Source organism: Drosophila kikkawai, chromosome 3L (genome assembly GCF_030179895.1).
Source record: "Drosophila kikkawai strain 14028-0561.14 chromosome 3L, DkikHiC1v2, whole genome shotgun sequence".
Taxonomy (NCBI): Eukaryota; Metazoa; Arthropoda; class Insecta; order Diptera; family Drosophilidae; genus Drosophila; species Drosophila kikkawai.
The window spans coordinates 24,817,637-24,830,425 of record NC_091730.1 but is presented as its reverse complement, the minus strand read 5'-3'; the positions used below and the strand labels follow the sequence as shown (position 1 = coordinate 24,830,425).

Genomic DNA, 12,789 nt, shown 5'->3' with positions numbered 1-12,789 from the left:
CGTCGTCAGAGTACCGAAAAAAACGACGTGTCTAAAAGTTCTTCTTCTTTTTTTTCGACACCGTTTTTTTTATATGGAGTTTGGCCGCTGTCTAAATTTATACAGCGGTTTTTTCTCGTCAGAGTACTAGGCTTTAATTTAAAAAGCTCTGTTCGATCTTCTATTGCTATCTATTTATTATCATACATTTTGGATAATTTTTTTATTTTAAAATTTAAACTCACTGAATAGTTGATTGTTTTATTAATTTAATTTATTAATGCATTTCTTTTAACATCGGAAAAATCGATGTCCGCGGTAATCGATATTTTCGCACCACTTATAAACTTTCGATGAGACGTTATGGCATATTAAAGAAACGGTCACACTTCGCGGAAAATATCAGCCATTTTGTTGTTTAAGCGTTGAAAAAATTTTCGGCTCTTTTTCGATTAGAATTAAACGGAAAAGAAAACGTATACATTAATATATTACGAAGGCCTCGCCGCCTTCAAGCCCAAAGCTTGGCTTAGTCAAGGAAAATTCACTTTAAGCCATCAAGATGAGCGGTTCTAATGCCAAATCCTCGGGGACTGGTGAGCACAACCATGATAGGTGTGCGAATTTCATTATTAATATTATTTTTAATAGGCTTTGGGAACCTCGTGCTCATTCCCAGCATCGAGGAGAAAAACAAACAAATCCAGCAGGAGACGATGATGGAGAAGTTGCGGGCAAAGTATAGGAACAAGCCCAAGACGTACGAGGAGATCAAGAAGTCTGTGCGAATGTACTTCATCGAGAAACACTATCCGCTAGATCCGCTATGCAAGGCCACGCTGCAGGCGGCGCTAGACAAGCTGCAGCACTACATTAAGGTGACATCGCGCCATGGCCTCGTCGAACGGCTGGAGAGCCTCTCAAGGCAGCTGGGCCTAAAATTCATGGAGGACCAGCAGCTACTGTTCATCTCCACCGACATGTTTTACGTCGAGATCCTACTGGACGCCGCAGGAAGTCTGACAGACGTCAAAGTGCACCACGAGTGCAAGATAGAGCAACAGTCCAGCGAACTGGTGGCTTGCCTGAAGTCCGGCGACTTCGCAGACTTTACGGTCCAGTTAGAGGGTCTCTCCTCTATATACCAGCTGAACGCCGAGCCGAAGGTTAAGAAGAAAGCGTTTGTTGCGTTGCAGGCTTTGGAAACGGACATTCAGAGCCTCTACCAGATGCAGTTACAAAATCACTCCAGCGACAGCTATGCCCTGATGACCAGCTCCTCCGTCGGACTGGTGCTGCCTAGACGGGGAGGGCATCCGATGAAGCTAACATACTTTTGCCCGCCCCTTCACCTGCCGGAGGGTGACCCGAAGTTGGCAAGTGGGGACTTCAGCATTGATAAAGTGATGCGTAGCAGTCACGGCTTGAGTGCCACCGTCAACCTGGAAGGTTCTTCTGCAAACAAACTGCAGACTATGCCCACGGTGTCGTTCGTACGCGATGCACAAACGGGCCTAGAGGTCCCCACATACGCTCAGCTCAACCAGAACAACTCCCTGCTAATGCCGGCTACATATGTGCTACGTCTTAACAAGCCAATGCCCGTGTGCCTGGAGTCGTTGAAGGGATTGGGATTACCCGGGCTGGATGCGATGGCTACACCCCCCACGGCGCCCACAACAGTGCTCAATCTAATTGTACAGACTGCGTCCAAGCAGGCGATTAGGAACACACAGCGCGGGCTGTATGTGAATTTGCCGAAGGAAACGCACTGCTACTTCTTTACCGACAACCGTAAACTTCAGGGCACGCTTGTGTCTTCGCTGCCCTTCACGGAGCCCGCCCAAGTGCCGCGGATCGTGGCGTTCCTGAAGAAGCAGGCACTGTTTTATACGCTTCTAGCGAGCTGTGTTCGCGAGCAGCAAAAACAATATAATGGTATGTACACACAGGGTTCTTTGTCTTGAAACCATCTTTTCTAATTTGGTTTGGGTTTTCTTGTAGACATGGACAGCACTGTGATACTTGAGGTGACTGCCGTCTCCTTTAATCAGATCACCGTTGAGCTGCAGCACCCGTACGAAGAGTCGTTGGCTACGGTGGACTTCCTTCTGGAAGACGGTCAGCCCACATGCAGCGTCTACTGCCTGAGTAATGAGTACGAGCAGCTCTCGCAAAAACTAACCCGCACTGTCCGTAAGGTGGTTTCCATTCCGATGGTTATCTACAAGCTGCTCAAGTGCTGGGACGAGGAGCACGAGTTCAAACTGCATGGCGTTATTGGTCCCGGAGCGGGCGCTGCGGGAGCAATCGGAGGAGGAGGCGGCGGCGGAGGATCAGTAGGAGGCGGAGGCGGAGGCGGATGCACCAGTAATTTCAATCAGTTCACCATGGACACGGCACCGCCTCCAGATGGTAGTCTGCCTGGCGGTGGTTTCGCCAACATCAACAACCTCAAGATGGACTCGAAAACGCGATCCCTGGCCGATTCCTTTGCTGCCTCAACCTCGGCTGCTGCGGCCATCGCCGGTTTGATAAACCTTAAGCGCGAAACGGATCCCCAGGCTGGCATTTCACCTGGTGGAGCCTCCGTTAGCTGCACCTCCAGCTCCTCGGCCGCCGTAAAAACAACCGATCAGGAAATTGCTGACAAGTACAAGAATATTTGGAAGGACAAGACCCCGAATCTGAAGCATTGCGTCAGCATTACTCCCATTTCAGGAGACGGCAAGTCAAGTTCTGTCGGATCGACAAGCACTGGTGGAGTCGTCGCAGGCGTCGAGGTTCAACGAACTGGTGGCATTGAGATAATCCCACTTAACGCCCAGACTTCTGTCGCTGGCGGTGGGGCAGCTTCCTCGTCCAGTGCGGCAGCCACGACCATAACCATCACTCCCATCACGGGAGGTAAGGAATCCATTAAGGAGTCGTCGAAGAAGAGTAACACCACTACGGTCGGATCAGGTGGGGCAACTAAGCGACCACATGAGAGCATTGCCAGTGGCTCCTCGTCTAGTGGGGGCGGATCAAGTGGATCGACCTCGTCCTCTACAAGCAGCAGCTCCTCCGATACCCAAAAAGAAAAGAAACGCAAAAAGAAGCGCGACGATTCACCGATGGGACCTCCGGAGAAGATCTACTCGCGCCAAAACTCGCCAGCTGCTGGTGGTGATTGCTCCACGTCGGGTGGAGTAGTGCGAAAGTTTTCGTCACCCTCGTCGTCCCCAAAGGCAGGTGGCGCTGGTCAGGGTCTAATGGCTGGAGTGCCTCCGGGGCGTCCAAGCCCGAAGCACTCGCCCGTCTATAGCAGTCCAAAGCACAATACCGCCTCCAATAGTCCAAAGTCTCCGTTTGGCACCCACTCTCCAAAGCACGGATCCTCCGGCAAGCCGAGCATGTCCACGCTGAAAAGTGCGGCCACTGCGGCAACAAGCCTGAGTCCCAAGGGGGACAAGTCCTCATCCTCTGCGGGAGCCGTACCATCTGGAGTAGTCCCCTCCTCTTCGGGTCCTGGTGTGGCTCCTGGTCTTGTGCGATCCTTTGCAAGCGTGGGCGCACCGCCACCACCACCTCCAGTTCCTCCACTAACCAGCACGACTGGATCAGTAGTGAGCGGAAGCAGCGGACAAAGCGTTAAAAAGGAGAAATCGTCTTCTGGATCCGGTTCCAATTCCTCTTCATCTACAATGGCTGCAAGTGGTTCCTCCGTCGCCGCTGGAGGAATTTCCCCAGCCAGTGTAGCGGCTGCAGTGGCCGCCTTGAAATCCTCGCAGCAGCAGCAGCAGCTGAAGACTTCGGTGGCCAGTCTTTCTCATTTAGCGGCCGGAGGAGGATTAAGCAGCTACGCGGCCACCTCGGGAGCGGGTGGACCACCGGCAGCATCAGCATCAGTGGTGGTGGGAGCAGGAGTTGGAGCAGGAGCTTCCGGGATGGAGCTGAGTGCCCTGCGGAAGAGTATGGCGGGAGGTGCGGTAAGTCCGTTTTCATTATAAGTGCTCCACTCCACTCCACACGACACCAACCAACCCACCCCCAGCATATCTCACTGGAAGCCTAACACGTAGTGATTCTCTGCCAACTTCCCCTCTAACCTAATGCAGCAGAATCAAACAGAACCCTAACTTTAAACTAATGCAAATACTGTATTTACCTTAGTTGTATAATTATATATTTTGTAATTTCCTACTACTTCTGCTGTAGTTAAAGACGATAATTGTTACTCTGTTATTATTATTTTGTTGTTTGTGTCTCATTTTCCTATATATTTTTGTAAATATATATTGTATCCTATTTTTAATTATATCCAGCCGCATCCGTTTTATTTTCGACTAAATCCAAATTTTGTTTATGGTAAAGGGGCTTCTCTTTAGCATCCTTAAAAAGCAAGCTTACCACTACTATCCCTGCATTGAGCACGTATGTATGTATGTATTTATTCCTTTCCGTTTGGCATGTTTATTTAAAAGCCCTAACATAATATATATTTCTCAAAATCTAATATTACGTAGACATTGAACTCAGAATGATGCTCGAAATGTACTATTTCAAATTCAATGCGAAACTGTAAACAAAATCTTTGCCAAAACGTAATGAAGATGAAAACTATTCCCCCGTGGTAAACTTTGCTTTGATCTTTGCTAGAATGTTACCAGTTGATTTTGGTCGGGAACTCTCAAATTAACTGCATTGAAATACATTTTTTACCTTTGAATTTCAAACAAATATTTCAATATCTTCTATACTACTAAAATGTAGGCTAAAATTTTGTACGCTTCGGGCAATCTCAGTCACCCTCATGCTCTTTTAAGGTTAAACAAAATCTATAAACTAGGCACTTTTAAGTTATAAAGAATCTCTAAACATTGCAATAACTCAAGTTTGTCAAATGAATTACGAATTTTGTTGAAAGTAAATGTAAACAAAGCCATCCATATATATATTAGAGATGTCTAGACTAAATCTGAGCATGTATTAGCGTTGCAGTTTTTAAGGGGGAATCTTATAATGCATTTGTGAGATACCAAGAGCTTTTTGTAGAAATAAGGGGTTACCACTTATCAGAAACCTTTAGTTTAAATTGTAATAAAGTAAAAGACAACTGATATAACAAGATGGGTAACGCCATACAATTTGTTTTGCTACCTACATTTTTTTTGGCTCTTTTATAGTTTAGTTCAGAAGCCTCAGAACTCTAGAACTAGCTACTCTCCTTTAGATACCCGTATTCTCCAGGATTCTAGATCTGTACATAAAGACGTATTCGGTTTTAAGATTTATACGCTCTAAACTCGGGGCATACAAATTGTTTTCATTTGACAATTAAATACTGTTATTATAAGATCTTTGGTAAAATTATTGTTAACTTTTTCTGTTTTGGTCAATTATTAGACTTACTAGAGAGTAGTATCTTTTATATTCTGAATTTATTGTCTTCTGAACAGTATCTCAATACATTTTTTAAACATACACAAGTATCTACTAACGGGGTTTGCTCTGTTTTTTCCCTTTTCTCTTTCTTCTTTTCCTTCCTCGCAACTCCCTTTACGTGCTCAACTTTCGAATGGTTTTGAAAACCTGGCACTTTTTTAAACTCATGTATTATTTTACGTTTGTACGATCGATTCATTTTGATTGTTTCAATTTGTATTTCGTTTTGGTTCGTTTGATTCCTCACACGCACACAACCACATGCTTACTTTGTCAGGTTAGTTTGATGACGTCGACGGCAGCTTTAGCAACAACAACCCAGGCAGCAGCAGTAACAACAACAGCAGCGCCAGTAGCAGCAGCATCAGCGGGGCAATTGGCTCCTCCAACATCGCTGCTGGGATCGCGTCAGGGTCCGGGGGCACCAGCAGCGGCGGCAGCAGCGCCAACAGCGGCAGCAACAGCAACACTAGCAACAACACAAGCAACAACAGCAGCAGCGGCAACGGCAGCAATGCCACAACAGCAGCCGGGAGCGGTGCCTCCTAGTAGCTGCTTGACAACTAGCGGCTGCAGTTTGGACTCCGCCGGAGGCAACACTCTGGCCGGAGTTTCCACGGAGTACATGGTGAAGCCCAGCAGCCAAGAGGGCCTTAAGCTAACCATCAACAAGACGGGTAGCAGCAAGAGCTCCAGCTCCAGCTCTGGTTCTAGTTCCATCTCCAGTTCTTCAGCCGGCGGGCAGGGAAAATCGAAAAGCAGCAGTGGAGCTGTGGCGGGCTCATCGGGGTCATCTGGATCCACCAAGAAGCAGCACACGGGCCTCAAGCCGGGCGTGAACAGTGGACCCGCCTCGAAAAAGGCCACAGCAGCAGCTACAGCCGCATCTAGCTCTTCTTCCAGTAAGCATCTCTTCCAGAAGGCGAATTCCTCTGGCAATTTGAGCACCAAATTGAGTGGCTCGAGCGCAGGCGGAGGAGTGCCGCTTACAAAGAGCAACAGCACAAACTCCTTCCAAGAACACAACGCCCCTAGGCGACGTCCCAGCATGGGCGGACTCGCCACCGTTAGTGGTGGTGGCGGCAATTCCCAGCGCAAATCTAGTAGCACTGTGGTGGGCATAGGCGGATCTTCAGGAGCAGTTTCGCCAGCTGCGCACGGTGGCTCCACCTCACAGCCTCCGCCGCGATTTGATCATCACACCGACATGATGACCATCCTGCAGTACGCTTCCCCCACGATGGCCGCCAGTATGGAGGGGTTCATCAAAGGTCTGCACAATAAGTTCCAGATACCGAAACTTTCACAACGAGGAAGCGGGACAAATCCCCCCAGTGGACGCAGTACGCCCAGTTCGGACCAGCTGAGCACGGCCACAGCTTCCACATCTAGTGCAACTGTCGCTTCAAGCGGACTGCCAGACCCAGAGGCCAAGCCGCCGGTGCCACATCCTTCGCCCGGTGCCAATGAGGGCCTCCTCAACCTAAGCAGCACGGCCGGAATGCCGTCTGGGGATGGCATTGATGAGGAGCTTCTGGCCAGCCTGGCCGGCGAATGACGGAAGGTGCACGTCCAAGAGATATTCCTGTTGCTCTATGCGATTCGCATTGGTTAGGCGAGTTTTGAAATTAAGATTAAGATAGAACCCAACTTGGATCACTGTTAAACTAAAAGTTATACTTAATCTCTTCAATTTACCTTTTATTTTAACTTATTGTTCTTAACTCTTATGGCCAATATAAATATTTGTTTAAATTAAAAAAATTACATACAATTTGGTACAAAATCTCAGAGATTACAATGGATTCTGTTGAGTCGCAAAATAAAAAAAAGATCTGTTAAACCTCTATTTAACGATATATTTAATAAAGCATAGCGATATCAAATGCGAAACGCGTCGCTCTAAATATTATATAAAATATAAAGATATTCAACAAAGGCTGATGTATATATGTTTTGTTTTTACGCACTGAATTGACGATTTTCCTCCTTGCTATCTACTAACAAACATTAGCGGGGATCAAAGGGAGGAGCAGGAAAATTCGTTTCACTTTGTTTTGGCTCTCATCTGAACATTTCCTGCTGGCTTAAGGGGGGGGGGGGGTAAGGTTAATTCGGTGCAAAAAAGGCCACTTTTCAAAAAATTATTGTGGCGGAACGGCTAAAGTTAGCACAATGAATTAAATACCATATAATAACACAACATTTGAATAATTTTTGATCAATTTTGTATTGAAAAATATTTAGAGGTAGAGAAGTTATAGGGAATCTCCAGAGTCGCCTCCAAAAAAAGTTTTGCGGTGTACATCCTAACAGTCCACAGGATCATCCGATCTAAAAAAATTATACCTCATTCGTTAAAGGATAAGTATCCCGAGGTATTCACGAAGCGTTTTTTTTTTTAGTTTTTTTGTGATTTTTTAGAAAATTTGAAAGTCAAAAACCCGATTTTGACTAAAAAAAAACGTTATTTCTTAATTTAAAAATATATAAAAATTAAAAATTACAAAAAGGCCGACGTGAATACCTGAGGAATTAGTTAAAGAATGTGTGTGCCAAATTTCAAATCGATCGGTCCAGTAGTTTTTCTGTAATCGTCGTGTACACCGATTTGAAAAATTGAATTTTTCAGGAGAGCGCTTTAAACTTTGTGATTCTCATGCATTGAACACCAACCGACCTTCGTTCAACTCCGCATAACTTCGTCAATTTCACTCTGATCGATGTAAAACTTGGACACAATATTCTTAAGATGTTAAACTTTAAAAATAAAAAATGAAAAAAAATTTACGAAAAAAAAAATTAAATACCTTACCCCCCCCCTTAAACACTTTGGGGGGGGGGCTAAGGTATTCATTTATGAATTTATTTCTTAATTTCTTGTTATAGGTGTTTCTTACGAATATTTGGCTAAAGTTTCTGAACGATCATAGTAAAATTTACGAAGCTACGGAAGTGTTCGATTGTATTAGTCAAGCCTAGCAATCCTTCACTAGATCACATAAAAACGCAAAAGACTTATTCTCTTCGTTTGCAACCAACTAAGACTAAGTGAATAACCAGATTCATCTTTTTTTTTAAGTGGGGTAAAGGTATTTAATTTTTTTTAAGCTCAATATCTTAAGAATATTGTGTCCAAGTTTTACATCGATCATAGCAAAATTGACGAAGTTGTGCATAGTTGAACGGAAGTTGTTTGGTGTTCAATGTGAGCATCACAAAGTTTAAAGCACTCTCCTCAAAAATGCCATTTTGCGAGTAGGTTTGCACGATAACTTAAAATCTACTGAACCAATCAGTTTGAAATTTGGAACATAAATTCTTTAATTATTTCTAAAGAAACAAAGACAAGAGTATCTGTCCGGAATTTTTTCATTTTAATTTTTATATTTTTTATTTAACAAATTATCGTAAGTTTTTAGTCAAAAATCGGGGTTTAGATATCGGATGTTTTTGGTGGACACTTAGGATGTACACCGAAAACCCACCTTTTTAAGGGGATTCCCTATTACTCCTAGACCTGTTTTTAATACCAAAATTGTTCAAATGATGTCATTATATGGTATTCAATTCAATAAGCTAACTTTAGGCGTTTCACCATAATATTTTTGAAAAGTGGGCAGTTTTTCGACATATTAACCTTTCCCTTCTTCAAAGTGCCATTGATAAGAATTTCGTGTGCGAATTCTGCTTAATAGAAAAGTAACAGGACAATTGAATTTAATTAGCAATGGTTTTAAAGTTTATTATTAAACTATCAACAGATGCTAGTTATCATAAAAATGTTTGGTTTAAGCGTTTGTAAATAATTCGGAAATAGCTCGCAGGAAGTTCTTTTCAAATTCTCGCTCAGAGAACCTTTCCACCGAAGCCCTGAAAAAAAAACCAATTAATAAAAACACACAAAATGGCTTATGGTACGTACCTGGCTGCGCTCCGAATTCCATTCATTTCAGCATTATTAACAATAATATTTAATATGTTATCAGCATACTCAACAGCGTCAGTGGCGAGGAATCCATTCTGACTCCCCTCAGAGGTTTCCACAATGTCCAGCAAGGGACCGCCCGACCTGTGGGCCACCATTATAAGCCCAGCTGCCATGCACTCGACGATTCCGATACCGAAGTGCTCGTTCCACATCGTGTGTATCCCAATATTCGCGGTTTGATACAACTTGAGCAGGTCTTCGTAGGGCACATTCACTTTGAATTGAACGTTGTTCTCCAGGGACAGATGTTTGGACAAATCTTGCATATTTTTCAGTCGCTCGTAGTCCTCGTCGTTTCGGCATGACCCCGCAATCACCAATTTTATTCTGCTCCACAGAGCCTCGTCGTTGGCAAGAAGAGTTCTCAGCTCATATATGGCTTGCAGCTGGAGGGGATGATCTTTTTCCGGTCGAAATTGTCCGACAGATAGAATAATGAATTCGTCGCTTTTGCCCGTGTGCTGGAGCTTTTTTAGATGGCCCACCTCGCACGGGGGGTACACCCGATGAGTCTTGAATGGCACATCCCACAGCTGTAGTATGTGATTTTCGGTCCAAGAGGAGTTCACCATGATTGTCTCGGCGCAACAGCCAACCCATTTATACATCTAAACGAAATGTCGTTACCGATATAAAGAGGAACACAATGTATAACAACTCACCTTAGAGAACAATCGGTAGTAGGCTAGCTTGGTCCATGTCAAGAACGGATTTCTGGCCACATACTTTTTATTGTTGTGCGACATTTGCCGCTGCTGAACCCTCTTTAGCATATCCATACTGATGACCGGATAATGAACATAGCAGCCCACTCTGGCCTGGGCCAGATATCGAAAAAGCGGAAATGTGAAGGCGTATCCCATGGTGTCAATGAAAATATCGGGCGGAAACTTGCAGAGTGCTTCCAGGCCCAGCACCATGGACCCAATACTCTGACCCAGCAAAGTAAAGTGAGGATAGTTCTTGGCCTCTATCCAGTGGCGTTGTTTGAGAAACACGAATTTCACGTTGTCACTGTCGACGGAAATATTGAACACATTCTTGGCCTTCTGTAATATGGAACTGGGCGAGGCATCTATATCGCCTGTGTAAATGATTACTTTGGAGTTGGGGTACTTTTCCTAGAAATAAGACAGATTTAAATGGTGATTAAGGTTCTATGCCCTCAATTGTCATGCAAAAGGATTCTTAATTTTTAGCTTAAAGTTTAAAATCAAAATCGAGTAATGGCAGTTATGATATAATTAGAACCCTAAAAGACACGTACATAGGCATGATGCAATTTTATAAGGTGGTGTCGACAATCAAAGTTTGCTGATCTCGCTCCCAGCTAATCAAGCGCTATGAGGAGAGACCAATATCACCCCAAAGGACACCATTGATATGATGAAACCACCTTATATTTTTATGTCATGTACATACATATGTATGTCCTTATGTACATATGTGGATGCAAGTTCTATGTTTAATTTTAAAAATCACCTGCAAAGCTTTCACAGCGCACCATAGCACACGTTCCCCGCCTCCACCGGCGTTGCAGTACGGATGGAAAATGCCAACATTTATGTTATTGTCCGAGGATTTGTGCAACTTCTTTTTCCGGCTTAGCAGCAATTGTCTCAGCGAGATAAACGAAATAACAGCCGCCAGAACGAGCGATAACAAGACCCACAGACTGCAATACAAATAAATGAGTAACTATGAATGGTAAAAGGTAAGATTTGTTACATTATGACGATCATTTCGGGTTTGTTTTCATCCACTCATAATTATTACACGTAAATAAAAATATTGCATTCTAGGGATGTGGAGAAAATCGATTTCAATATCGATACAACCGTTTGCTTTGGAAAATCGGTTTTGTTTTTCGGAGAATCGATGTATCGCTGGCCAACTACAAATAAAAATATATAGGGTATTCCCTGCACTACTAAATAGAAAGCAAATGGATGACTTCAACTTGACGACGGAATTATTGAAAATATCGGCGATATATCGCGATAGGTGGCCTATATTTCCAACCGAAAACACCTGTTCCCATACAAACTGCTGAAAATATCTTCAAACTATCGCAACACTTGCCAACAACAAATTTTTTATTGATTTTGTTTCATATATTTGCCATAACATTATTTATTTTTAAATGCAAAGAAACAATTTTTCCATTGTTAAATTTATATAACAGAAAAACATAAATAAAAATTAAAATTTCACTGTTGCAAAGGTCTTTATTTCATTCCTTGAGTCAACAATCAAGCAATCAAGTATTTCGTTTATTAATTCTAAGTATTTGAATTTATCTGAAAAGTTGTGGTTTCTTTCCTAAAATGAGTAAAAATGAATTAATGAATTAATAATAATTTTTTGTTTGTTTTGCTTGTGTGGTTGGTTGGGTTTTTATTAATGGCCTAAAGTCAGACTCGTAAACATGCACTCAGTTTTGCTCGCCACTGTATATTCAAGCACCTGATATTGCCTCTGACCACCTGATGTGTGTCGGAGCATATCCTTCCTTAATCGGTCGCAGGTAAGTGTATGGTTTAAATGTATTAAATGTATTAAAGTAATAAAAAAATTATAAAAATGTTAGATTAAGAAAAATACTTCTAATCTACTTTGACAAGTGCAATAAATATATACATATGTTTCAAACTTGTCATAAATAAATAAATACATAAATAAAAAGAAATAAAACTCATAGGTACGACTTCTTGGACTCATTTCTCTTATAAGCTTTAGTTAATAAAATTAATAAAGGAAATTATATCACAAACTAGACGCTTGCGTGTTATTAAATAATTTCTTTTTGCAACGGGAAGCAAAAATATATTTGACAAATTTGAAATTTGTTTTTTTTTTTTTTTTTAAATGAGAAAAAGACAATAATTTTTAACAAAGGAAGCTGTAATTTACGATGATTTGGAACAACGAGTAAATTTTCGAAAATCGTCTCTTCAGTCTTAGGATTCCTATATATTTTTATTTTTTAATATGGCTTTTGCCATATTCTCTTTAATGTCATCGAAAACTATAAAATTCAACAATAATCTGCACTATAAACATTTTAGTGGTATATGAAATATACATAAATATAAAAGTTTGCCTAATTAAAAATTTAGAGCAAGGTTTTCTAGTCAAATTCGGTCTGCCGGTTTATCAATCGTTGAGATATACTCCTAAATTCCCATATATTTTTAACTTTATGCACTAAGTAAGTTTTAGATCTTCTCCGTTCCTTAATAAAATCGGATAATAAGACAAATAGTGTTTCAGAAATCAATCCATGGAAGTCAGCAACAACGTAAGCAAGTAAAAAATGTACGAAAATTACATAATCAAAATACCTACTCAAGCTAATATAACTGAAATTTAAACTGATAAAAAGTCCTATA

General features: G+C 42.3%; 2 protein-coding genes across 5 annotated transcripts; one reads left to right on the top strand and one right to left on the bottom strand.

The window, feature by feature from the left end:
• The first annotated feature begins 354 nt into the window (after positions 1 to 354).
• MED1 (Mediator complex subunit 1) lies at positions 355 to 7,291 on the top strand. 4 transcript variants are annotated; one of them, XM_070284916.1, is made up of 5 exons: positions 355 to 575; positions 631 to 1,917; positions 1,984 to 3,950; positions 4,336 to 4,395; positions 5,684 to 7,291. In XM_070284916.1, exons 1-5 carry the CDS (start codon positions 542 to 544, stop codon positions 6,962 to 6,964), a joined length of 4,629 nt encoding a protein of 1,542 aa, XP_070141017.1. In that variant the 5' UTR covers positions 355 to 541; the 3' UTR covers positions 6,965 to 7,291. The 4 variants fall into 4 exon arrangements, with proteins under 4 accessions (XP_070141017.1, XP_017036570.1, XP_017036571.1 ...); XM_017181081.3 differs by lacking the exon at positions 4,336 to 4,395 and having other exon boundaries at positions 5,684 to 7,290; XM_017181082.3 differs by lacking the exon at positions 4,336 to 4,395 and having other exon boundaries at positions 356 to 575; positions 5,689 to 6,090.
• Positions 7,292 to 9,121: 1,830 nt separating this feature from the next.
• On the bottom strand, positions 9,122 to 11,255 carry Alg11 (ALG11 alpha-1,2-mannosyltransferase). The gene is made up of 5 exons (XM_017181089.2): positions 11,126 to 11,255; positions 10,880 to 11,072; positions 10,060 to 10,518; positions 9,332 to 10,005; positions 9,122 to 9,279 (listed from the first exon to the last, which is right to left on the bottom strand). Exons 1-5 carry the CDS (start codon positions 11,137 to 11,139, stop codon positions 9,198 to 9,200), a joined length of 1,422 nt encoding a protein of 473 aa, XP_017036578.1. The 5' UTR covers positions 11,140 to 11,255; the 3' UTR covers positions 9,122 to 9,197.
• Between the last annotated feature and the right edge of the window lie 1,534 nt (positions 11,256 to 12,789).